Below are 24,603 nucleotides of genomic sequence, written 5' to 3'. Positions count from 1 at the left end.
GAGTTGGAGGCGTGCATGGCCACGCAGTCGTGGGTGAACAGGGAGTACAGGAGAGGGCTGAGAACGCACCCTTGTGGGGCCCCAGTGTTGAGGTTCAGCGGGGTGGAGATGTTGTTACCTACCCTCGCCACCTGGGGGCGGCCGGTCAGGAAGTCCAGGACCCAGTTGCACAGGGCGGGGTCGAGACCGAGCTTGATGACCAGTTTGGAGGGTACTTAATTTGTGAATGATACAAACCTTAGAATGTCTTAGAAATCAACACATATATGGCCTGCATGATGCTACTATCGGCTATTCGTAATTTGAGAAAGTAGAAAAAAAGCTTGCACTCTGTTCCTTGCCTCAGGCTGCACAGCTGTCTCTCATCAATTGATGATATTGTCACCCGTCAGACTATTCTCAATTAATCTTGTCTTTATTAATATGTACAATTTGTTTAGATTTAGAATGAGCCATTATCAAGTGGGCAGGAGAAAAAAATACATGTTATCTGTATGCACGCAAATAATGAATGGAGGCCGCGCACTTTCCCACGGGTCTTGTTCAATGATACGGTCTTCGGTTTTATAGCGGAGCATGTGCGTAATATGAGCAGCTGAGAAATAAATACTATAACACTTATTTCACTCTACGCATCAACCACTGTTTGATGAGCATTCTCTCGCTGCGCGACAGGTGATATTCCCGCCCAAACGCTGTATGCTTTGTTCTCACCAAACCTGTTCCTGCAGCTACCCAGTGCTTATAGTTGCACTATGCAGAAATCGCTCCACCATTTCCTGGTTACCAAACTCTAATAGTACACCTAATTTCAATTTATGTGACAAAATAAGATAGTATAGTGTACATAATCATTGTACCAGCTAAACCTCTGTGAAATATATTTTCCATAACCAAACCCTTACGAAAAAAGATTGCAGTCAGAGTGCAGTATAACTGCAGTGTGCTGCAAATACTGCATCCAAAATAACACAGTTTTTTTACTGCATTAATTTTGCAGTTAGAGTGCAGTATTTAGAACAGATCTACTGCTTCTTAGACTTGATTTCAAGTCGAATGATAGATCTATAACTCAAATTGCTATGTAGATTTGGTCGGTTCGCCCAAAAAGTTACATATTGCCATATTGGGAAACCAAGTGAAATCTGAGAAATTATGTAGGATAGCTAAAGGTGTGTCACCCAATTAATTATACAAATATAAAAATGCCCTATTGCAAGGCTATTCAAAATCACTCGTGGATATAACATTTGGAGCAGAGCATAGCATACGGTAACCAGTCCATCCATTATGCTTAATAATACAGTCCACACTCAAAGGCGATTACTTTAATTTGTTTAATTTTGAAGTTTAGCCTAGACCAATTATGTACCAAAGACATCTTAAATCGGTTTTGTTTTATGTTTTTCTGTCATGCATAATATGCGGTAGGCTATGTATTGTATAACGGCACAATCATCATTTAAATTCAGCTTTTTTCCCGGGCTTGGGCTCAAAAGCATATGCATAAGCTCTAATATGGGCGTTTTTAATTAATCATCACCTTAGAAAGCTGTCCATTTCATTGTTAGTCTTTGAAACAACATCTACAATGACCATGTTTTACACTCAGTTTCAACCGGCTGTTGAACTTCTTTCTTCAAATTGATCACCAGTGAGGTGAGTTTTAAAAGCATGATACTGTTTTGATGTGATTTTCGATTGCATTTACATTGATGTCAGAGTGGTTAGAGGGACAATAGACCCCTTAGAACCAGGCCATTAGGACCTGTACTACCAAAGCATGTCCACAGTGATGTCCACAAGCAATTACCATGACTCAACAGTCACATGGAATTTGACTGTGGTCATGACTCATGACTGCTGGTGTGGTGGTAATATGGCCACCACAACAGCCTTCACATAACACTAAACCACCTCCCATTCCTCCACCCATCCCACACTCCTAATGCTAACTCCCCCAGAGACGGGGTGACATGGCTGGGGTTTCTCTTCCATGTACACCTCTTCACTGGAGCCTCCACCAACAGCCAATGCTTAGCTTATCAGCTGTCTGCCAGGCTCAGGTTTTTTACAAGTCTTTCCTGAGTGATGTGAATTAGCTTTTTTGCCTTTCACTGGAATTCCTCTTGTAAATCTAGTCATTTCAGGTGAAAGGGTAGGTAGTAGTAGAGTCACCTTATTTTCTTGTGAGTGTACATGTGTCATCCAATTTCTTTAAAAAATAATTTTTATGATAAAAGATATGATCCACACATTCAGCGAGGAGGTGGCTTGTGGTACATAAAGATTTATTTGTGTTACACATGGCGACAAGGAAAGAGGTGTGAAAATGAAGATACAGGTTAAAGATCCAGTACTGAGTTATTTTGTCATCATTTTAGGTCAAGTTGAATGTAGTGAAAAACAAAAGCAACACAGAGAACAACCTGTTACTTCAACATCACCTATCGATTGATCATGCATTTAACGCAGCCGATTCACCAGTCATTAGCTGAATACGTCTCTCAGGATATTCCTGTTAAATGTTATATACAGAATGGGGAAAATAGACTATACATCTGTACAAAGACCTCCACTGGGGTAGGTCTGGAGTTGAGCACCCATAAATTGCTGCTATACACTGTAGCCCTGGAGGACAGGATATATAACCAGGCTAGACAATGAGGAAAGGTTAGAGGTTCACAGCAGATTTTTGACAGCAGTGAAACAAATAGATGCTGTAAGTCCATAAAGATTGGGGTTGTGTACCCCATATCTGATAGCATAGTGTTCCTACTTCCCATGCTTTTTGGTGGTCGAAAAGAGGGAGCTGCATCAGAGGACTCATGGGCCATAACACGGAGCTGCATCAGGGAGCTCATAGTCCCTCACACAGAGCTGCATCGGGGAGCTCATGATCCCTCCCACGGAGCTGCATCAGAGGGCCTATGGTCTCATACGTTCATGACTGGTGTGAGCTGTAGCAGAGAGCTCTGTGGTCGCATGGCTGAGCTCTTGGAGTGCAGTTTCTCCAGGTTCTGTAGGAAACCTCGCCTATTTAGACCCTCCAGAATCCCTGTGTTGTTAGTTGCCAGACTAACACGGGTCCTGTAGGGAGAAACATAGAAGAACAGAGTGTAAATGCATAGTATAAATTATTATAAAATGGACACTTGTGTGCGCACATGAACACAAACTGGTCCTGTGGGGATTGGGGAGATTAACCATATCAGTTGGATAGAAATACAATATGCAATACACCCTTAGTCACACACACTAACTATACTGTGAAATCCAGGTGAAAACAACTCTGCTCTTCACCACAAAAGGGGAAAAGCCAAGTCCTTATAAAGTTAATGGAAAAACTTTTTACCTTTTCCCCTTTCTTTGTTTTAAACATGAGGGTGTACCCATTCCAAAGTAATTACATTAATCACTATAATCATTCCCCTCTGTCTAAATACTGCCTGGTGTAATTGGCTATGGGGTGTTTGTTCAGCTTCATCTCCATTTACATGAAAAGGGAAGAGAGAGAAGGCACACCACCGACCATGGCCATGGGTGATCTAACTACTCCCAGCCTTAGCTTATTTTCTGCATCTCCACATTCCTCCACCCTCCCTGGGCCAGCACTATAGTCTCTATAGCCTCTACTTCAGCCAAAGAGAGAGGCTAGGGTTACAGCTGGAGATAGGGGTCGAGGCCGCAGGCGAGAAGACAAATAAACAGGGGATTTAAGGGCCAAGTGCCTCTGTTATGTTTTCTGGTTGACTGGGACCTCACACAGGAGGATGTGAGGAGGATAGGTACTGCTGCCTAGAGGAGTTCCACTGAGAGCACTACAAATGAAGGCCATTCCTGGGGCATAGTCCTTTAAAATAGACTAATACAGATGAATATCATGGTCATTTAATAATATCTAGCTGGTGCCAAATTGTCACAATCACTCCACAAAATATAATGAGACCTTTTGTGAAAAGTGGTATAACTGCAATCCATAAAAAAATGTGACGATGATGATCATTAACACTTTAATACAAAGAAATAAACTCACCGTGGCGAGTCTATCCCGCTGTCTCCTGTGTTGCTCTGACTCTCCCCCGCCTCCCCCATTATCTCTCCCCGTCCAGCTCCACTGGGCATGCCCAGACTGGCACTTGAGGTCTGAGGGCCTCCTCTCTCCCCCAGGGTCTCAAAGCCGCCCTTTTCCTCCTCTACTCCACACCCCCAGTGAGATGACTCCCTGTCCCCCTCGTCTGCTGATTTATGGAGGGTCTCAGCATCCGAGTCCACCTCGCTGGTCTGGCAGTAGTCAAAGATGCTGCTGTCTGCCGCCTCAGGTGGCTCTAAACCCTCTAGAGCTTCCAGGGAGTGGCTGGCGTCCTGTCTTCGCTCCCCTGGGATTGGAGCTCTTCGTCTGGGGATGGGATCACTGTGGGTTCCTGGGGACGTGTGGCTGCGGTGGTTAAGGGTAGAGCCGCTCACCCTGAGCCACCTCTCCTCTTCCTGTCTTTGGGGGCTGTGGGGGGACAGAGGGGGGTCTTGGTGGATAGTGGAAGAGTGTTCCTCCGGGAAAGTGCTGTTCCAGTCTCCTTGGATGGAATGGGGGTTGGGACAGTGGGGTAGGGGGTCGTGGTAAGGGGAGTGAGGTTGGTTGTGGTAGTGAGTGATAGTGTCTTGGTATATGGTCTTAGGATCATGGAAGAGGGATTGAGAGTCACGATAATGAGACAGGCGTGTTTGATAGACCTCTCTGTTGTCAATGACTCCCTCCTCACTCAGATACAGAGAACTACAGGCATCCTCATCTTCTTCCTCTGCTCTCTGGTAAAACCTGTGATCATCTTCTATAAACTCATCACTCTCTATCATAAAGCCATTACTCTCCACTGCTAACCCATCACTGGCCCTTTGCCCATGCCCTGGACTCCTGTGGGCTCTACTGACACCACTGCTGTGTACCAGCCCATGTTGTTTGGGGGTGGTACTGCAGGCCTGTTGGTGTGAGGAGAGCAGGTCAGGCCTGTGGGTTAGGTCTCCCTGTGTGTCTGTGTGTTTGAAGGAGTGCCTGCGATGCACAGCAGGCTTTGGCCAAGGCATGGCCTGGTCGTACTGGTGGGCAGGGACTGAGTCATAGGGGTGGGTACTAGGGAGGTTGGCATCAGAGTCCAGGGTTTGGCTTGTTACTGCTGGGTGTCTATGGTCTGTTGTACTGCCATATTCTACTTGCTGTGTCGTCCTATGCTTTCCCTCCTTCTCCTTCCCTCCCTCCATGCTCTTCCTCCCTCTGTTCTTTCCCTCCCTCTGATATCTAACCTTGTCGTCTATCCTTAGTGTGCTGCTCTGTGGGTAAGCCGAGCTGTAGTCCAACGGTAATTCACTGGGTGGTTTGGTGTCAGAGAGGGGCAGGAGGAGGGGTTCGGTGGTGAACACCCTCTCGTGGAGACGGTCACATGACCTGTCCTTGGCTGTATGAGACTTCCCAGCATACTGTTTGTCAGCAGCGGTTGCTTTTGCTTTGTGCGGGTCCCAGGATTTGGAGCGGTGTCCCGCTGGTTCTCTCCTCCCTCCTCCTGAAGTCTTTCCCTCTTTCCCCTCCTTCGCTTCCTTTCCCTCTCTCCTCCTCTGTTCTTTGTGGGTCATAGTAGGTGCCACAGTCTGGGTTGTGGCTGTATCTTTCCCAGGTGGTTGACCATCAAAGGGGTTGTCAATGCGTTTCTTATAGAGGCTTTTCCCCTCCACTGCTCCTGGCTCCTCTCTATGGTCTAGTTCATCAATAGGGACCTTTGGTCTGAGGCAAGAGGGGACCAGGTCATCTCCGTCTGGGTCCACATCCACACACACTGGGGCCTTAGTCTTCAGCCTGTCTCTCCGTTTCTCCCTGGAGGAATGGGCCCTTCTCTTACTGCGAGAGGCCTTGGAGGTAGATCTCCTGCCCCCAGCCCCTGCTCCTAGTCTGGCTCGGGAGGACTGGTGATGTCTGGGCTTGGAGCAGTTTAGGATCTCAGTGGACATGCCCTTGTCCACACCCTTGTCCCCTCCGTCAACCCTGTCCCCCTTGTGCAACCCTCTGTCCCTTTCCACCCCTCTTTCCCCTCGTCTTTCTGTTTCCATCCCTCTCTCCCCTCCTCTCTCCTCCAGTTTCTTCATTAGTACAGTGTGCCGTGTCAGGTTGTCAACAGTGAGCTCAGGGTTGATGCGTCTGATGATAGCGTGCTCCAGGTCTCTGGGCAGATTGTTCAGATCCTCCTCGTCCCTCACTGGCCACTCCTCCGGAGGGAACTGACCTGAGAACAAGCCATATTCTTTCTTCACTTTCTCCTTCTTCCCTCCGTTCCTCCTGAAGAGGTTGAGGCCAAACCTCCTCCCTAGTTTCTCCTTGCCATCTTTGTCTTTGTCCTTACGGCTAGTGGCAGTGGTGGTAGCCGTAGTGGTCTTGCTGACCTCACTAATCTGGTAGTCTGCGGCCGTCGAGGTCGACTGGTGCTGGACTTGAGGCCTGTGGTCTCTAGGCCACTTCAGACTCTTCCCTGTGCACTCGCTAAAAGAAGCAGAAACCGAGTGCTGGTCTGGGACGGATGGAGGAACCATGGCAGCTATAGTGGCCGTAGTAGCAGCATTGGTCACGTTCTGGGCAGGAGCAAAGCAGCTGCAGGACTTGCAGTGGGTCACCAGGGGGGACTGTGGGTGGCTCTCCAGAGTGTCATTACTGAGCAGGTAGGTGATGGGGGGAGGGGAGGGCAACTCATTGTCTCCAGACCCTGAGGTCCACCAGCTCTTCTCTCTCACCAGGCTGTTGGTGATGAAGTAGGTCTGAGGAGTGACAATGAAGTAGCCCTCTCCTGTGTGGTAGATCTTCCTCTCTTTGATCAACGAGCCCAGAGCGTTGTACAGGATGTCTTGAGTAGGGATGGTCATCCCTGGCAGGGAGAGAGAGAGAGAGAAAGAGAGAGAGAAGTTCAGCCATATTAGTTAATACAGTTTATCTCCTTTAAATCCCTCAAAAGTTACTGTATATCTGCAGATGGACTAATCTACAGCCAGGCTGTAAACTGCCAGTTGAGACTAAGCATTAGACTTAATACACTAAATATCATTCTCCCCTTTTTCCCAACTACAATTCCCCTTTTTCAGGAGCACCTGTGGTTGAATGTACTGTATGTTTTAACTTTTTTATTTAACCTTTATTTTAACTAGGCAAGTCAGTTAAGAACAAATTCTTATTTACAATGACGGCCTACCAGGGAACAGTGGGTTAATTGCCTTGTTCAGGGGCAGAACGACAGATTTTTTACCTTGTCAGCTTGGGGATTCGATCCAGCAACCTTTCGGTTAGTGTCCCAACGCTCTAACCACTAGGCTGCCTGTATGTAAGGACATGCCCTGAAGCTCTCCCCATACATCTGTATATGTTACCTTGGTGAGCCTTGGTCATGTGACTGATGAGAGCATCCTGGTTGACGGTGATGTTGGAGGAGTTCATGTCAGAGATGACACAGCATAGGACCTCGGCTAGAGGGATGAACTGAGACTGGGGCACTGGAGACATCTGCACTGGGGACAGGTCACCTGGAAAAAACACACACACACACACACTTAGTTAGACTGGTGTAACACACACAAACACGTAGTTAGACTAGTGTAACACACACACACACGTAGTTAGACTAGTGTAACACACACACACACACGTAGTTAGACTAGTGTAACACACACACACACACACACACACACACACACACACACACACACACACACACATAGTTCACACACACACACATAGTTAGACTGGTGTAACACACACACACACACACACACACACACACACACACACACACACACACACACACACACACACACACACACACCTGAGTTAGACGGAACATCAGCAACATACACACACACCTGGTTAGACTGGTGAAACACACAAACATCTGTGTGATATACCCACATCTGTTGATGTTGAGTTTTCATGTAGTAGCAATGTTATGACCACTGTTGCTCTTCAACAAGTCTGTTTTTGCCTGTCAAAATAACTTAATTCTGTCATGGTTGCAACTTTTACTTTGTGGTCTAGATCCTTTTGCCAGTAAAAAATAATCCTGTCACGCCCAAGATGAGATTTTTGAATGCGGGTGGTCCAGTGCGTAATGTAGACCAGGCCTGATTTCCATTGAAATTCCATTAATACTGGGATGGATTGCGGTATTCCATATATGCTGGGAGCGACCACGGAATGTCATTACTCCCACAGAAGTGACCACAAGTTCTGCCTGCCAGGCTATCACATATCACCTCTATATCATACTGTGTCTTCAGCTGCTATAACCCGGCCACACACTTTTGGGAATTTTCTTGTGATCCAAGAAAAATATCTAAACTAAATGTATGTTTAAAAGAGAGAAAGAGAGGGATGGAGGGAGAAAGAGAGAGCATTTTACAGGCACTTCAAACCGTACAAAGCTCAGACTGTACCTAAAATGTCTGTCTCTCTGTCTGTCTTTCTCTCGCACGCACAAGTGAACACCAGTGGAGACTGCTGAGTGGAGGACGGCTCATAATAATGGCTGGAACGGAGAAAATGGAATGGCATCAAACACATGGAAGCCATGTATTTGATACCATTCCACCAATTCCACTCCAGCCATTACCAAGAGCCCGTTCTCCCCAATTAAGCTGTCACCAACCTCCCATGGTGTGCACACTACACACACACACATCAAACCCACCCAACCAACCCGAGGGCTGACTGACAGCGTTCCAATGACATGATTCTAAGATCTGGAAGCCATCTCAGAGAAAAACCACAGGCCTTTGAAATCATAAAACAAACTCATTTCAAAACATAGCAGGAATTTTTACATTTTAAGACTGATTCATCTCAGGACCAAAGACAAGAAACTGCAGTGGAGTTCCTCACATACAGTAAAACAGTCAATTACCCACCACACCAGCCTAGACTAGAGGGACTGAACTCCCTCAGGACTACAGGTTTTTTATAGTATTGCTTCAGTGTCTGTTTCTTTACTAACTGAAGATGCACAGACAGGGGGAGGAGAGACCGTGATGGTACGTGGGGGGACAGAGCGAGGGGGAGAGAGAGAAGCGACAGGGAAACAGATGTGGAGAGAGAGGGGGGGAGATAACAAAACCAAAAAGATCTCATCCCCCCTTAAAGGGATAGTTTCAAGTTTTAATGTCTCATAGGAAATATGAAATACACAATAACGTAAGTAAATAAGCATATTACTGTGATGGATATTTTATACTTGTGCTTTTCTAATAACTAATTTCTGTGTTCTATTCATGTGCTGTTCTAATAACCAATTTCTATGTTCATGCAAGTGACTCATTGAACGAATCCTCACTTATCAGTATCTGCAATTTGGCAGTACACCCAGACCTTGTTTTGAGAACGAAAGATCTCAGTTTCAAGGTCTCAGCTTAGAGAGAAGAAGCCTCGTGAGGTATTGGTCGGTCACATGAATGAAGCAAACGTTAATTCATTATGAATGATGAACAAGCTAAATCATGCAAATATAACTTGTCTGTATATAGGAGAACTAACGGGACTACCCCAGGTGGAGCTCCTGATTGACATCTGTACTTGGTGCATTGAGTTGGTTGGAACCTCTCCAGCGCGCTGGATAATAAAGGATGATTCATTCAAGATTGACTTTGAGTGTCCCTGGTGGTAATTTCCACGACATTTGTAAGAATTTCCACAACACTACATACAGGAAATATTTAAAAAGTCAGTTCCAATACAAATATTTACATGTGCAGGGATACTGGAGTGATGGAGGTAGATGTGTATAGGGCTAAGGGGACTAGGCAACAGGATATACGTTTAACAGAGTAGCGGCAGCTTGCATGTGAGTGGGTGTGTAGGGTCTGTATAAATGTACAGTACCAGTCAAAAGTTTGGGCACACCTACTCATTCAAGGGTTTTTCTTTATTTTTACTATTTTCTACATTGTAGAATAATAGTGAAGACATCACAACTATGAAATAACACATGGAATCATGAAGTAACCAAAAAAGTGTTAAACAAATCAAATATATTTTATGTTTGAGGTTCTTCAAAGTAGCCACCCTTTGCCTTGATGACAGCTTTGCACACTCTTGGCATTCTCTCAACCAGCTTCACCTGGAATGTTTTTCCAACCGTCTTGAAGGAGTTCCCACATATGCTGAGCACGTGTTGGCTGCTCCTTCACTTTGCAGTCCAACTCATCCCAAACCATCTCAATTGGGTTGAAGTTGAGTGATTGTGGAGGCTAGGTCATCTGATGCAGCACTCCATCACTTTCCTTCTTGGTCAAATAGCCCTTACACAGCCTGGAGGTGTGTTTTGGGTCACTGTCCTGTTGAAAAACGAATGATAGTACCACTAAGCACAAACCAGATGGGATGGTGTATCTCTGCAGAATGCTGTGGTAGCCATGCTGGTTAAGTGTGCCTTGAATTCTAAATAAATCAAGGACGGTGTCACCAGCAAAGCACCCCCACACCATATCACCTCCTCTTCCATGATTCATGTGTTCACCTACTCCGCGTCTCACAAAGACAGCGGTGGAACGAAATAATCTCAAATTTGGACTCATCAGACCAAAGGACAGATTTCCACCGGTCTAATGTCCATTGCTCGTGTTTCTTGGCCCAAGCAAGTCTCTTCTTATTATTGGTGTCCTTTAGTAGTAGTTTCTTTGCAGAAATTTGACCATGAAGGCCTGATTCACACAGTCTCTTCTGAACAGTTGATGTTGAGATTTGTCTGTTACTTGAACTCTGTGAAGCATTTATTTGGGCTGTAATTTCTGGTAAGTCCAATGAACTTACCAGGCTGGTAAGTCCAATGAACTTGTCCTCTGCAGCAGAGGTAACTCTGGGTCTTCCTTTCCTGTGGCGGTCCTCATGAGAGACAGTTTCATCATTACGCTTGATGGTTTTTGCAACTGAACTTGAAGAAACTTTCAAAGTTCTTGACATTTTCTGGATTGACTGACCTTCATGTTTTAAAGTAGTGAAGGACTCATTTCTCTTTGCTTATTTGAGCTGTTCTTGCCATAATATGGACTTGGTCTTTTACCAAATAGGACTATCTTCTGTATATCACCCCTACCATGACACAACACAACTGATTGGCTCAAACGCATTAAGAAGGAAAGAAATTCCACAAATTAACTTTTAACAAGGCACACCTGTTAATTGAAATGCATTCCAGGTGACTACCTCATGAAGCTGGTTGAGAGAATGCCAAGAGTGTGCAAAGCTGTCATCAAGGCAAAGGGTGGCTACTTTGAAGAACCTCAAATATAAAATATATTTTGGTTAACACTTTCTTGGTTACTACATGATTCCATATGTGTTATTTCATAGTTTTGATGTCTTCACTAGTATTCTACAATGTAGAAAATAGTAAAAAATAAAGAAAAATATTGGAATGAGTAGGTGTCCAAACTTTTGACTGGTACTGTATATGCATATTATGTGTGAGTGAGCAAATGATGGAGTGAGTGTTTGTGTGTGTGTTTGAGTGTGTAGGGCTCTGTGAGTGTGCATAGAGACAGTGCAAATATTGTAATTATTTTGTTAGCTTGTTGATGTCAGACTTGATTCACCAGTACCTCTTTCCCTGTGGCAGCAAAGTGAAGGAAAAAGGAAACCGCACACTGCTCTTGATAGTATCACCGATATTTAATAAGCTTACGTATCGGCCTCACGCCCTTCGTCAGAGCTTTTGTGATTTTTTTACATTTGCACCCTTATGTAGACCTGGCCCCACCCTCATCCGTTCTACACATCGAAGGGGGTTGGAGGCAAAGGAAAAACAAATAAATGCTACCAAATATAACAATATGCATTTCATAGATTATTACAAAAGTGAGGCGTATTGAACACGTCTGTAAAACCTCAATGAGGACATAGCAAGTTTTCATTAGTCATTGGGTACATCGTACGAAAAACGTCAGAGTAATCTACAATAGGCACATATTTCATGTTCAAATTCACAACAGAGACAATAGTCTATGGCTTGGGTGGTTTGGGTCTTTTGGCAATGAAGCCCTTTATCTACATCAGACAAACTCGTGGATACCATTTTTATGTCTCTGTGTGCAGTATGAAAGAAGTTGATAACTAGAGCTTGCGCAATTGCTAACTAGTGTTAGCTCAATGACTGGAAGTCTATGGTATCATCTAGCATGCTAGTAGATACCATAGACTTCCAGTCATTGTGCTAACACTAGTTAGCATTGGCTCACAAAAGTACATCTAACTTCTTTCATACTGGATGCAGAGACAGAAAAATGGTATCCCTGAGTTCAACTGACTCTGGGGTAGTAGATAAAGGGTTTCATTGCCAAAAATCCCGAAGTATACCTTCAACAGGACTGGGCTTATGGGCAAACAATGGACTTTGAGGCGATTTAGTTACATCTTGATTCAAGTTCACAGTTTGGAGTTGTTTTTATTTTGCTTGCTCAAATGGTTATATGTACACACTGCCTAGTGACTACTACAACAGTTCTTAATACTTAACTATACCTTACATTATAATAGGTCAACTCACAATCTGGGATGGCCACTTTAGTGCTTTCCCACCCTGAGGTGTTAAATGATTAGCCTACCAACAAGCCTGCGTTTTACAGATAGTATAGGTTTACTCTTTTTCTTAGAGAGTTGTAACCAACCCCAAACACAGACACTGGCACAACCACAGACAGACACATGGCAGTGACCACTACCTCATAAAGACCTGGGATATTGGTTTTCATTCATCGACAACACATGCTGTATCGACAAATTCTTGTGAGATATTTCAAGTAGGCTGCATGTTTTCATGTAAGAAACATGTCTGTGGTTAAACCCTGTGGTGTGTGTGTGAGTTTCTCCCACCACTCCTTAGACCACTCAGCTGAAACTGAGTCTGGCACACACACCGCTCCCTGCAGAGTAAACATTCACCTCCCTCACACACTTGAACCACTTATGTCAGAGGCAGCGAAAAATAAACCACTAATCAGATGGCTGCCATGGTAGGGTTAATCATGTATGGCATACATGCATGGCATGCACGCACACATACACGCACACCCGAGGCAGTCTGAGGAGCCAGAGGGGAAGGGGAGATATAGGCCCAAAGTCCAATATAAGCCCAATGCGTTTCTATGGGCTTATTTTGGACCTAAGCCTGCCTTCCCGCCGTTGAAACAACCACTCCCATTATTAGGGTGGAGACATGAGCATCTTGTCATTATATACATATCTCTGGAGGAGCCTACAAAGGGGTTGCAAACACAGCAAAGAAGTTAAAATGCTCATAAATCCTGAAACACACAAACACGCCCAATGTGAGTTGTGTAACTGATATAACATGACATCTTGTCTTATTCATTTTGCTGAGCTTTTGTTTGATGAAATACAGTATACAGCTAAGTAGAGGAAGTAAGCTGACAACAACAAGGCCTTTTATCAGTCAGTGTTAAGCCACAGCAGCCACTTATCCACAGCCCACTAGTGGGAGAGGTCTGTTCTTACTTCTTAAACATCCTGATCCTGTGCTAAGGGAGGGGACTGAGGGATAGCGGCCATAGCCAGACAAAAACCTGCCTTCAACCCCTAACCCCCATACAGCCTCACCACTGACAACAGGCTGCTAAAGCTCAGTCTAATCCTTAGATCTGATCTCTCACTGAGTGTTCCTCCCATTAGGTCTTAGCTCTATTGTGCTCACTTCCTAGAGCAATGGCTTCCAGGCTGGCTAGCAACAGCTAATGGCTGGGACTTAGGGCTTCCGCATGCTTCAGTTTGGCTGGTGCCTAGCTGAACCCGGCTAGGCGAACCGAACGAGTGTGCTCGCATACTCCCTTAAAAGACCTTCACTTGAAAAACAAGAGAAAAAAAGAAAAATCGACAATAGTACTGTTTGTCCATATTGAGACGCCGTAGCAGTATACACTTCCTCAAAATAGTCAGAGTTAATCTAAGCTAACTCAAGAAATATGTAATTAATTTAAGTTTTTGCCGAGGAGATCTTAGTCCCGCAATTTTACATCTAACTATTTGGTGCAGTATTTTTCGTGTGAAAAAATCAGCATGAAAACGAGCTGTCTCTGGTTGAACGACAACAAACGTCATTGAAGAATCCTTACTGTTGACTGATCACTAACAAAGGGGCGTAGACTTCGGCTCCCAAACTTCGGCTTGCCTGGAGAAAAAAGGTTGTGCGCACGAACAGCAGAAAAAACCCTTGCCAAAGACTAAAACAAACAAACATTTCACAAAATGTCATCATAATATACACTACATGACCAAAAGTATGTGGACACCTGCTCGTTGAACATCTCATTCCAAAATCATGGTCATTAATATTATTAATTTGCTGCTATAACAACCTTCACTCTTCTGGGAAGGCTTTCCACTAAACGTTGGAACATTGCTGCAGGGACTTGCTTCCATTCAGCCACAGGCATTAGTGAGGTCTGGCACTGACGTTGGGCGATTAGGACTGGCTCGCAGTCGGAGTTCCAATTCATCCCAAAGGTGTTTGATGGGGTTGCGGTCAGGGCTCTGTGCAGGCCAGTCAAGTTCTTCCTCATCATTTTCGACAAACCATTTCTGTATGGACCTCGCTTTGTGCATGGTGGCATTGTCATGCTGAAACAGGAAAGGGCCTTCCCCAAACTGTTGCCATAAAGTTGGAAGCACAGAATTGTCTAGAATGTCATTGTATGCTGTAGTGTTAAGATTTCCCTTCACTGGAACTAAGGAGCCTAGGCCAAACAATGAAAAACAGCCCCAGACCATTATTCCTCCCCCACCAAACTTTACAGTTGGCACTATGCATTGGGGCAGGTAGCGTTCTCCTGGCATTCACCAAACTCTGATTCACCCATCGGACTGCCAGATGGTGAACCGTGATTCATCACTCCAGAGAATGTGTTTCCACTGCTCCAGAGTCCAATGGCAGCGAGCTTTACACCACTCCACCTGACGCTCGGCCATGGAGACCCATTTCATGAAACTCCCGACGAACAGTTCTTGTGCTGACGTTGCTTCCAGAAGCAGTTTGGAACTCGTAGTGAGTGTTGCAACCGAGGACAGACGCACTTCAGCACTCGGCGGCCCCGTTCTGTGTGCTTGTGTGGCTGAGCCATTGTTGCTCCTAGACGTTTCCACTTCACAATAACAGCACTAAGAATTTACTGGGGCAGCTCTAGCAGGGCAGAAATTTGACAAACTGAAAGGTGGCATCCAATTACGGTACCAGGTTGAAAGTCACTGAGCTCTTCAGTAAGCCCATTTTACTGCAAATTTGTCTATGGAGATTGCGTGTGCTCGATTTTATACAGTGGCTGAAATATCCGAATCCACTAATTTGTTGTGGTGTCCACATACTGTTGTATATATAGTGTATGTACGAACTGTTTTGAATAACAAACATGCGGACGCCTTAACACAGTCTTGTGGGGGAGATGGTAACAGAATTACACCGAGACTCAGATTTTTCACTTTAAATGTATGCTAAACAAAAACCATTGATTTAAAAGTTTAACAGACTGTACAACTCTATGCAAAAGGCCTACTTTTAACCATTTAGACAGAATTCTACAAAAACACATTTACTGGAAGAACTGTGCAGATGCAAAGTTTGGTAACAGAATTTCGGTAAAATCTCCCTCAGTTTTTTTATGTGAGAAAATTATGATCAAAAGATGTCTGCAGAAAAATGGGGTGTCAGCTATGACATGATACCATGACTTTGAAAAAATATATATTATGGCTTTTTAACTACAGTAAGTGAAGTGGATTTACATCCAGTAACAGAATTGTGGTAACCAGTGGTGAAAAAAGTACCAAATTGTCATAATTGAGTAAAAGTAAAAATATCTTAAAGAAAATGACTCAAGCAAAAGTGAAAGTCACCCAGTAAAATACTACGTGAATAAAAGTAAAACAATATTTGGTTTTAAATATACTTAAGTATCAAAAGTAAAAGTATAAATCATTTCAAATAAAGAAAACCAGACGGTTTTACCGATATCCAGGGGCATACTCCAGCACTCAGACATAATTTACAAACTAAGCATTTGTGTTTAGTGAGTCTGCCAGATCAGAGGCAGTAGGGATGTTCTCTTAATAAGTGTGTGAATTGGACCATTTTCCTGTCCTGCTAGGCACTCAAAATGTAAGGAGAACTTTTGGGTGTCAGGGAAAATTTATGGAGTAAAAAGTACATTATTTTCTTTAGGAATGTAGTGGAGTAACAGTTGTCAAAGATATAAATATTAAACTAAAGTATAGATGCACAAAATACTTTCAAGTACTAGGTACAGGTACTTTACACCACTGGAGGTCATGGAATTTCATTATGGGTCCCTAATCTGTACTATAAAGAAATGCATAATTATGGATATGAATGTCATTCTCTTCATGGATGTATCCTAAATAGGTACAAAGGTATAAATATGCTATATCCTCCTTTGCATATTTGTGTATTGTTCTACACACTGGTTATTATTTGAATGAGCTCTGCCACCAAACAAGACCAAATTTGGTCCAATCATAGACGTCCATGTTTCACAAGTTTGGACATCAAAGTACAGCACAGTACAGTACAGTCGCGTACAGTAGAGTTCAGTACAATCAAGTAGAGTATAGTTAAGTACACTACAGTAGATTATAGTACAGTACAGTAAAGAAAAGTAGAGTATAGTACAGTAACGTTCAGTACAGTGAAGTATATCCACTCTATTCTACTGTTCAAGAACAGTTCAGGACTGTACTGAACTATACTTTTCCTTACTATACTGAACTATACTCTACTTTTCTTTACTGTGTTGTCCAAACTTGTGATACATCGATGTTAATGATTAGGTCCGACCTGTACCAAATCAATCATGGACGTCTATGTTTTGGACCAAAAAAGACATCTATGGACGTTGAAATCAAGGCCGGACTGACCAAATTTCAAAGTCCACGGACGTCCGGTGTCGGTCGGTGCTCAGTGGGTGATGATGCAGGTTACAGTAAATGGAAAGAGAGGGAGAGTTGACATTAATATACAGTGGCTTCGGAAAGTATTCAGATCCCTTGATTTCTTTTCCAAATTTTGTTACGTTACAGCCTTATTCTAAAATGTATTAAATTATTTTTTCCCCTCAATCTACACACAATACCCCATAATGACAAAGTAAAAAGAGAATTTTAGACATTTTTGCTAATTTATTGCAAATAAAAAACTGAAATATGACATTTACATAAGTATTCAGACCCTTTACTCCGTACTTTGTTGAAGCAACTTTGGCAGCGATTACAGCTTTGAGTCTTCTTGGGTATGACACTACAAGCTTGGCACACCTGTATTTGGGGAGTTTCTCCCATTCTTCTCTGCAGATCCTCTCAAGCTCTGTCAGGTTGGATGGGAGCATTGCTGCACAGCTATTCTCAGGTCTCTCCAGAGATGTTCAATCAGGTTCAAGTCCAGGCTCTGGCTGGGCCACTCAAGGACATTCAGAGACTTGTCCTGAAGCCACTCCTGCGTTGTCTTGGCTGTGTGCTTAGGGTCATTGTCCAGTTGGAAGGTGAACCTTCGCCCCAGTCTGACGTCCTGAGCACTCTGGAGCAGGTTTCCATCAAGGATCTCTCTGTAATTTGCTCCGTTCATCTTTGCCTCAATCCTGACTAGTCTCCCAGTCCCTGCCGCTGAAAAACATCCGCCACCACCATGCTTCACTGTACGGAAGGTGCCAGGTTTCCTCCAGGGTGACGCTTGGCATTCAGGCCAAAGAGTTCAATCTTGGTTTCATCAGACCAGAGAATCTTGGTTCTCATGGTCTGGGAGTCTTTAGGTTCCTTTTGGCAAACTCCAAGCAGGCTGTCATGTGCCTTTTACTGAGGAGTGGCTTCCATCTGGCCACTCTACCATAAAATCCTGATTGGTGGAGTGCTGCAGAGATGGTTGTCCTTCTGGAAGTTTGTCCCATCTCCACAGAGGAACTTTAGAGCTCTGTCAGAGTGACCATCGGGTTCTTGGTCACCTCCCTGACCAAGGCCCTTCACCCCCGATTGCTCAGTTTGGCCGGGCAGTCAGCTCTAGGAAGAGTCTTGGTGGTTCTTCCATTTAAGAATAGTAGAGGCTACTGTGTTCTTGGGGACCTTCAATGCTGCAGACATATTTGGTACTCTTCCCCAGATCTGTGCCTCGACATAATCCTGTCTCAGAGCTTTAGGGAGAATTCCTTCGACCCCATGGTTTTATTTTTGCTCTGACATGCACTGTCAACTGTGGGACCTTATATAGACAGGTGTGTGCCTTTCCAGGTGTGTACCTTTACCACAGGTGGACTGCAATCAAGTTGTAGAAACATCAAGAATGATCAATGGAAACAGGATGCACCTGAGCTCAATTTCCAGTCTCATAGCAAAGGGCCTGAATACTTATGTAAATAAGGTATTTCTGTTTTTATTTTTAATGCATTTGCTAAAATTTCTAATAATCAGTTAACTTTGTCATTGTAACGCTCGTCTTCCTCCTCTTCTGAGGAGGAGTAGTAGGAAGGATCGGAGGACCAATGCGCAGCGTGGTAAGTTTCCATATTTTAATAAAGCAAACTGAACACTGAACAAAACAACAAAGTGAAACGAACAAAAATGAAACAGTCCCGTATGGTTAGACACAGACACAGGAATAATCACTCACAACCCACAATGACAAAACAGGCTACCTAAATATGGCTCCCAATCAGAGACAACGACTGACACCTGCCTCTGATTGAGAACCATATCAGACCAAACACATAGAAACAGACAAACTAGACATACAACATAGAATGCCCACTCACATCACACCCTGACCAAACAAAACATAGAAACATACAAAGCCAACTATGGTCAGGGCGTGACAGTCATTAGGGGGTATTGTGTGTAGATTGCTGAGGAATTCTATTTTTAATCAATTTTAGAATAAGGCTGTAACGTAACAAAATGTGGAAAAAGTCGAGGGGTCTGAATACTTTCCGAAGGCACTGTATATAAGAAAGAGAGAGATTATGAAGGCAGATGAGCCTCAGACTGGTCTCACTCAGACAGCCAGCATCCATCTTACCTCGGTTGCAAGGACGTCTGTCTGAGGAACCAGACAAGAGGGCAATGGACACAGAACACACACAAACACACAGACACTCTTAAGGCCTCTATGTGAAGCTGGAATAGATGATGCACCAGCCCATCACCAGCATGGCCTGTATGTGTGTGTGTGTGTTTTGTGTGCGCACTTGCGTGCTGGCGTGTGTGTGTGTGTGTGTGTGTGTGTGTGTGTGTGTGTGTGTGTGTGTGTGTGTGTGTGTGTGTGTGTGTGTGTGTGTGTGTGTGTGTGTGTGTGTGTGTGTGTGTGTGTGTGTGTGTGTGTGTGTGTGTGTGTGTGTGTGTGTGTCTCTCCGGGCATATAAAGTGCAGCCCCAGCACAATCCCCTGACAGCCAGGCTGGCGAGAGAGAGGTTATCCAGACTTTACACCCCAAGCTGACAGAATGAGAAAAAAAAACAGTTATCAGCTGAACATAACAGTATGCCAGTGGAAGGGAGGACAGTAGAATGTGACCCAAGTGGTTTGTGACTACTATGATTTCAGTTACCTATTTTTCTGAAATTCTGTTACTGATTTGGTAACAGAATTAGGTGTTAATCACTTAATAATTTAGAAACAAAATTGAGGTCTACCTTTTCTTGTTACTTCTGTGACTTTTATTTTCCTCCCTCCACATGAGGGATAGAATTTTTTTTCCTGGGGCCTCCAGAGTGGCGCAGCAGTGCTATAAGCGTCACTACAGACCGGGGTTCGATCCCAGGCTGTGTCGCAGCCGACCACGACCGGGAGACCCATGAGGCTGCGCGCACTTGCCCCAGCGTCGTCCCGGTTAGGGGAGGGTTTGGCCGGCTGGGATGTTCTTGTCCCATTGCGCTCTAGCGACTCCTTGTTGCGGGCCGGGCGCATGCACGCTGACTTCGGTCACCAGTTGTACGTGTTTCCTCCGACACATTGGTGCGGCTGGCTTCCGGGTTAAGCAAGCAGTGTGTCATGAAGCAATGTGGCTTGGCAGGGTCATGTTTTGGATGACGCATGGCTCTTGACCTTCGCCTCTCCCGAGTCCGTACGGGAGTTGCAGCGATGGGACAAGACTGTAACTACCCAATTGGATATCACGAAAATGGGGTAAAATGTAATTAAAAATCTATATAATTATAAAAAATGTAAAAAATCCTTACCTAAATATACAGGAAGTGTTGATATTAGTTGGCAGTTTTAATTCAACATTGTGTTTTGAGATATTTCTTACACCTTTTAAGACTTTATCTGGTAGATGTTTTCTAAGACCCCTTTTCCATCTGTTTGACCAGAAATCAAATCCTTTGCTTATTCCTATTTTTTTTTAAATGGAAAATAGTTGAAAAATGTATTTATGCCTTAATTTAATTTTTTTTTAAACTCTTAGCTTTCATTTGACACCAAATTTAACATTCTCCTATGAACTTCACATGTTGTGCTCATTGGTCCTTTTAGACGGAAATGACCGGAAACATTGATGATGAGGAAGGAAGGAAGAACACTAAAACGTTGTTTTTCTAAGATGTAAGTGTGGCAAATCGTCTTGAACAGGGCTTGGAACCAGCAACCGGGTAACAGGGCAAGTGCACTGCGTTCTGCACCACAAAGGTCCAGACCTCTTGGCAGGTGTTGTAATGCACTTAGAAAGGGAAGCTCCACAAGCTGCCTACACAGCACAGTAGCAGACTGGACCTGCCTATGGTGGATTAATGTTATTATTCAGTCTAACATTAGAAGGTGTGACCACCCCTCAGTAATAGAGATCAGTGCTGTAGCCCTCTTCTCTCCAGGGGAACATTACACCCGGACACGGACATTAAACCCTTTGTCAAACGCCACATCAATACCCCTCTGGGTACCATGGCAATGACACACTGTGCCACGAGGAGGAGAGACGGCGTTCTAGTGGGTCGAACAGGAGGTAGAAGCAACAGGGATATTAGAATTCTAGACTTAGAATAAGCTAAGTATCACAATACTTATTCCATGGCAAAAATGTTAACATGAAGCAGACCTAACTCTTTGGTCCTTTAAAAACCTGCTGTATGTAAAATATTGTGTGTTGTAGCTTAAAAATAAATGAATGTGACTCTGGATGACAACATAATGATGTTTGTTTCCAAAATTAGGGCTGCTTTCATGAAGAAGTCAAATCCGCTTCGTGTTTTGTTTCCTTGCCACGCTACTAACGAGTATCACGAGTATGTACTTGTAATGGTATTACTGTACAAAATCGCTTATTAAAACTAGAGGTCGACCGAATATGACTTTTCAACGCCGATACCGATTATTTGAGGACCCCAAAAAAGCAGATAACGATTAATCGGACAATTTTTACATCTATATTTTTATATATATATATATATATATATATATATATATATATATATATATATATATATACCACCGCTCAGTCAGACTGCTCTATCAAATATCAAGATAGATTTAATTATAATATAATAAACACACAGAAATACGAGCCTTTGGTCATTTATATGGTCAAATCCGGAAACTATCATTTCGAAAACAAAACGTTTATTCTTTCAGTGAAATAAGGAACCGTTCCGCATTTTATCAAACGGGTGGCCACCCTAAGTCTAAATATTTATTTTACATTGCACAACCTTCAATGTTATTTCATAATTATGTAAAATTCAGGCGAATTAATTAATTAATTACGGTCTTTGTTAGGAAGAAATGGTCTTCACACAGTTCGCAACGAGCCAGGCGGCCAAACTGCTACATATACCCTGACTCTGCTTGCACTGAATGCAAGAGAAGTGACAATTTCTCTAGTTAATATTGCCTGCTAACATGCATTTCTTTTCACTAAATATGCAGGTTTTTAAAAAATGCATTGATGTTTAGGGTTAGGTACATTTGTGCAACGATTGTGCTTTTTTCGCGGATGCGCTTTTGTTAAATCATCACCCGTTTGACGAAATTGAAGAGGGCTGTGATTCGATGATAAATTAACAGGCAACGCATTGATTATGTGCAACGCAGGACAAGCTAGTTAACCTAGTAATATCATCAACCATGTGTAGTTAACTAGTGATTATGTTAAGATTGATTGTTTTTTATAAGATACGTTTAATGCTAGCTAGCAACTTACCGTGGCTCCTTACTGCACTCGCGTAACAGGTGGTCTGCCTGCCACGCAGTCTCCTCGTGGATTGCAATGTGATCGGCAATAATCGGCGCCCAAAAAGGCAGATTACCGATTGTTATGAAAACTTGAAATCGGCCCTAATTAAATCGGCCATGCCAATTAATCGGTCAACCACTAATCAAAACAAGCAATGTCCACAATCATCTCATCTAGGTTATATTTACTCTCATACATCAAATAGTTTGCCATACTAGAGTAAACATGGAAAGAAAAATCTAAAATATCACATAAACAAGCTGGGTTTATTGAAATGATACTCCTGTGATTTTGAAAGAAATTGACAGACAAGACAATCTAGCCTCTCTCTCCTATCACGAGGTTGATAAATGCCACATGTATTCTATTCAAATGCTGCTGCTTTAGCCCCACCGGGTCAGTCGCATGAGTCCCATTAGATTAGGCATGTGATTACATTACAGCCTAAAGGTCTAAAAACATATCTTACAGCCAGGCCCGTTCTGACAGCCTACACAACAGCAGAGATAACACTGGGTTAGTCAGTAGTACTTACTACACTACCAATAAGGGACATACTGGCTTAGAGACATCCATTCAAAAGGAAGACACACACAGGCCCTACAGGTCTGGAGTCAGCCCCGTTGCCTGTGTGGACTTCATACTCTAATCATTGGATGCTCTATTGATATCACTCTTTCTCACACACACACACAAAGACACACACGCACACACAAACACGTGCTGTCGTGCACACACACATGCATGCAGGTGCACACACACACGCAGTCTTTCTTGTTCCTTTCTAATCTCCAGATCCTAACGATGTGGTCCTCATTCCGTACGCGTGAAATAACAGCCCTATACAGCTGTTCTTTAGGTTTCCGTCTACCTAGTACCTCATCAGTGGAACAACGTGTGCCTGTGCCATCTAACCTCAGACACATTCTGACCAGCTACTGAGGCAGGAGACGTGAGACTCAGACACAGTTCCCTCTGGTTCGGCATTGATCGTCCTCTGCATAGACAGAGATTTATCCCTATATTACTCTACTGCCAAGCCCACACAGACCCAGACCCACACCCATCAAGTCCCATAATAACTCACTGAGACTGAACAGGATGTGGCTGCTTTGAATTTAAAATCGGCAAATATTATGCCTTTTGCCGACATTTTATGATAAACTGATTACAGGTGCAGTATACGGTATCTAATAGGTATACCAAGTCCTAGTAGGGAGAGGCTAGGCTACTACTACCACCGTCCCAGTTGGAAAAGCCTCAAAACCAAGGTAATGACTGAACACTACTGCCTATAAGAAAAATAATAGTCAACTGTGATGCAGTTTCCTAGCATGGTTGACAAGACCATGTTCATGCTGCATACCACTATAGTATCACATTCTAGATCTAATGGAAACTTAGGCTAAATCCTCCACGATCCTTCACTCTGTGGACTTTGTGATACACACTGAATACACCGAGTACATGCATTCACGCACGCACTGAACACACACACACACTTCTACCCAGGCTATATCTGTAAGTGTAGACTCTTTCTTTATCTCGTCTCTAATCTTTTCCAATAAGCATTGCCCCTATGGGCCCTGTTCAAAAGTCCTTCACTACATACGGAATAAGGTGCCATTGGGGTGCAGACAGAGTTGCTCCCTGTCACAGTGAACCTGAAGACTGATTTAAACCACTAGAAGGACTCTCCCTCCCCGTCACAGTGAACCTGAAGACTGATTTAAACCACTAGAAGGACTCTCCCTCCCTGTCACAGTGAACCTGAAGACTGATTTAAACCACTAGAAGGACTCTCCCTCCCTGTCACAGTGAACCTGAAGACTGATTTAAACCACTAGAAGGACTCTCCCTGCCCGTCACAGTGAACCTGAAGACTGATTTAAACCACTAGAAGGACTCTCCCTCCCTGTCACAGTGAACCTGAAGACTGATTTAAACCACTAGAAGGACTCTCCCTCCCTTTCACAGTGAACCTGAAGACTGATTTAAACCACTAGAAGGACTCTCCCTGCCCGTCACAGTGAACCTGAAGACTGATTTAAACCACTAGAAGGACTCTCCCTCCCTGTCACAGTGAACCTGAAGACTGATTTAAACCACTAGAAGGACTCTCCCTCCCCGTCACAGTGAACCTGAAGACTGATTTAAACCACTAGAAGGACTCTCCCTCCCTGTCACAGTGAACCTGAAGACTGATTTAAACCACTAGAAGGACTCTCCCTCCCTGTCACAGTGAACCTGAAGACTGATTTAAACCACTAGAAGGACTCTCCCTCCCCGTCACAGTGAACCTGAAGACTGATTTAAACCACTAGAAGGACTCTCCCTCCCCGTCACAGTGAACCTGAAGACT

The 24,603-nt window shown here is 43.8% G+C and overlaps 1 protein-coding gene across 1 annotated transcript in view; it reads right to left on the bottom strand.

The window, feature by feature from the left end:
- Nucleotides 1-2,270: 2,270 nt before the first annotated feature.
- The window catches only part of LOC139571066 (storkhead-box protein 1-like), a 44,329-nt gene continuing 21,996 nt past the window's right edge, over nucleotides 2,271-24,603 (bottom strand). Inside the window, exons 2-4 of the mRNA XM_071393583.1 lie at nucleotides 7,399-7,551; nucleotides 4,037-6,902; nucleotides 2,271-3,090 (exon numbers count right to left, since the gene is read on the bottom strand). Of these exons, the coding sequence (XP_071249684.1) occupies nucleotides 2,937-3,090; nucleotides 4,037-6,902; nucleotides 7,399-7,551 (3,173 nt within the window). The 3' untranslated portion in view covers nucleotides 2,271-2,936. The remainder of the gene's footprint in view (nucleotides 3,091-4,036; nucleotides 6,903-7,398; nucleotides 7,552-24,603) is intronic.

This window comes from Salvelinus alpinus, chromosome 3, assembly GCF_045679555.1.
Source record: "Salvelinus alpinus chromosome 3, SLU_Salpinus.1, whole genome shotgun sequence".
Taxonomy (NCBI): domain Eukaryota; kingdom Metazoa; phylum Chordata; class Actinopteri; order Salmoniformes; family Salmonidae; genus Salvelinus; species Salvelinus alpinus.
This window is presented reverse-complemented; position numbering and strand designations above follow the sequence as displayed.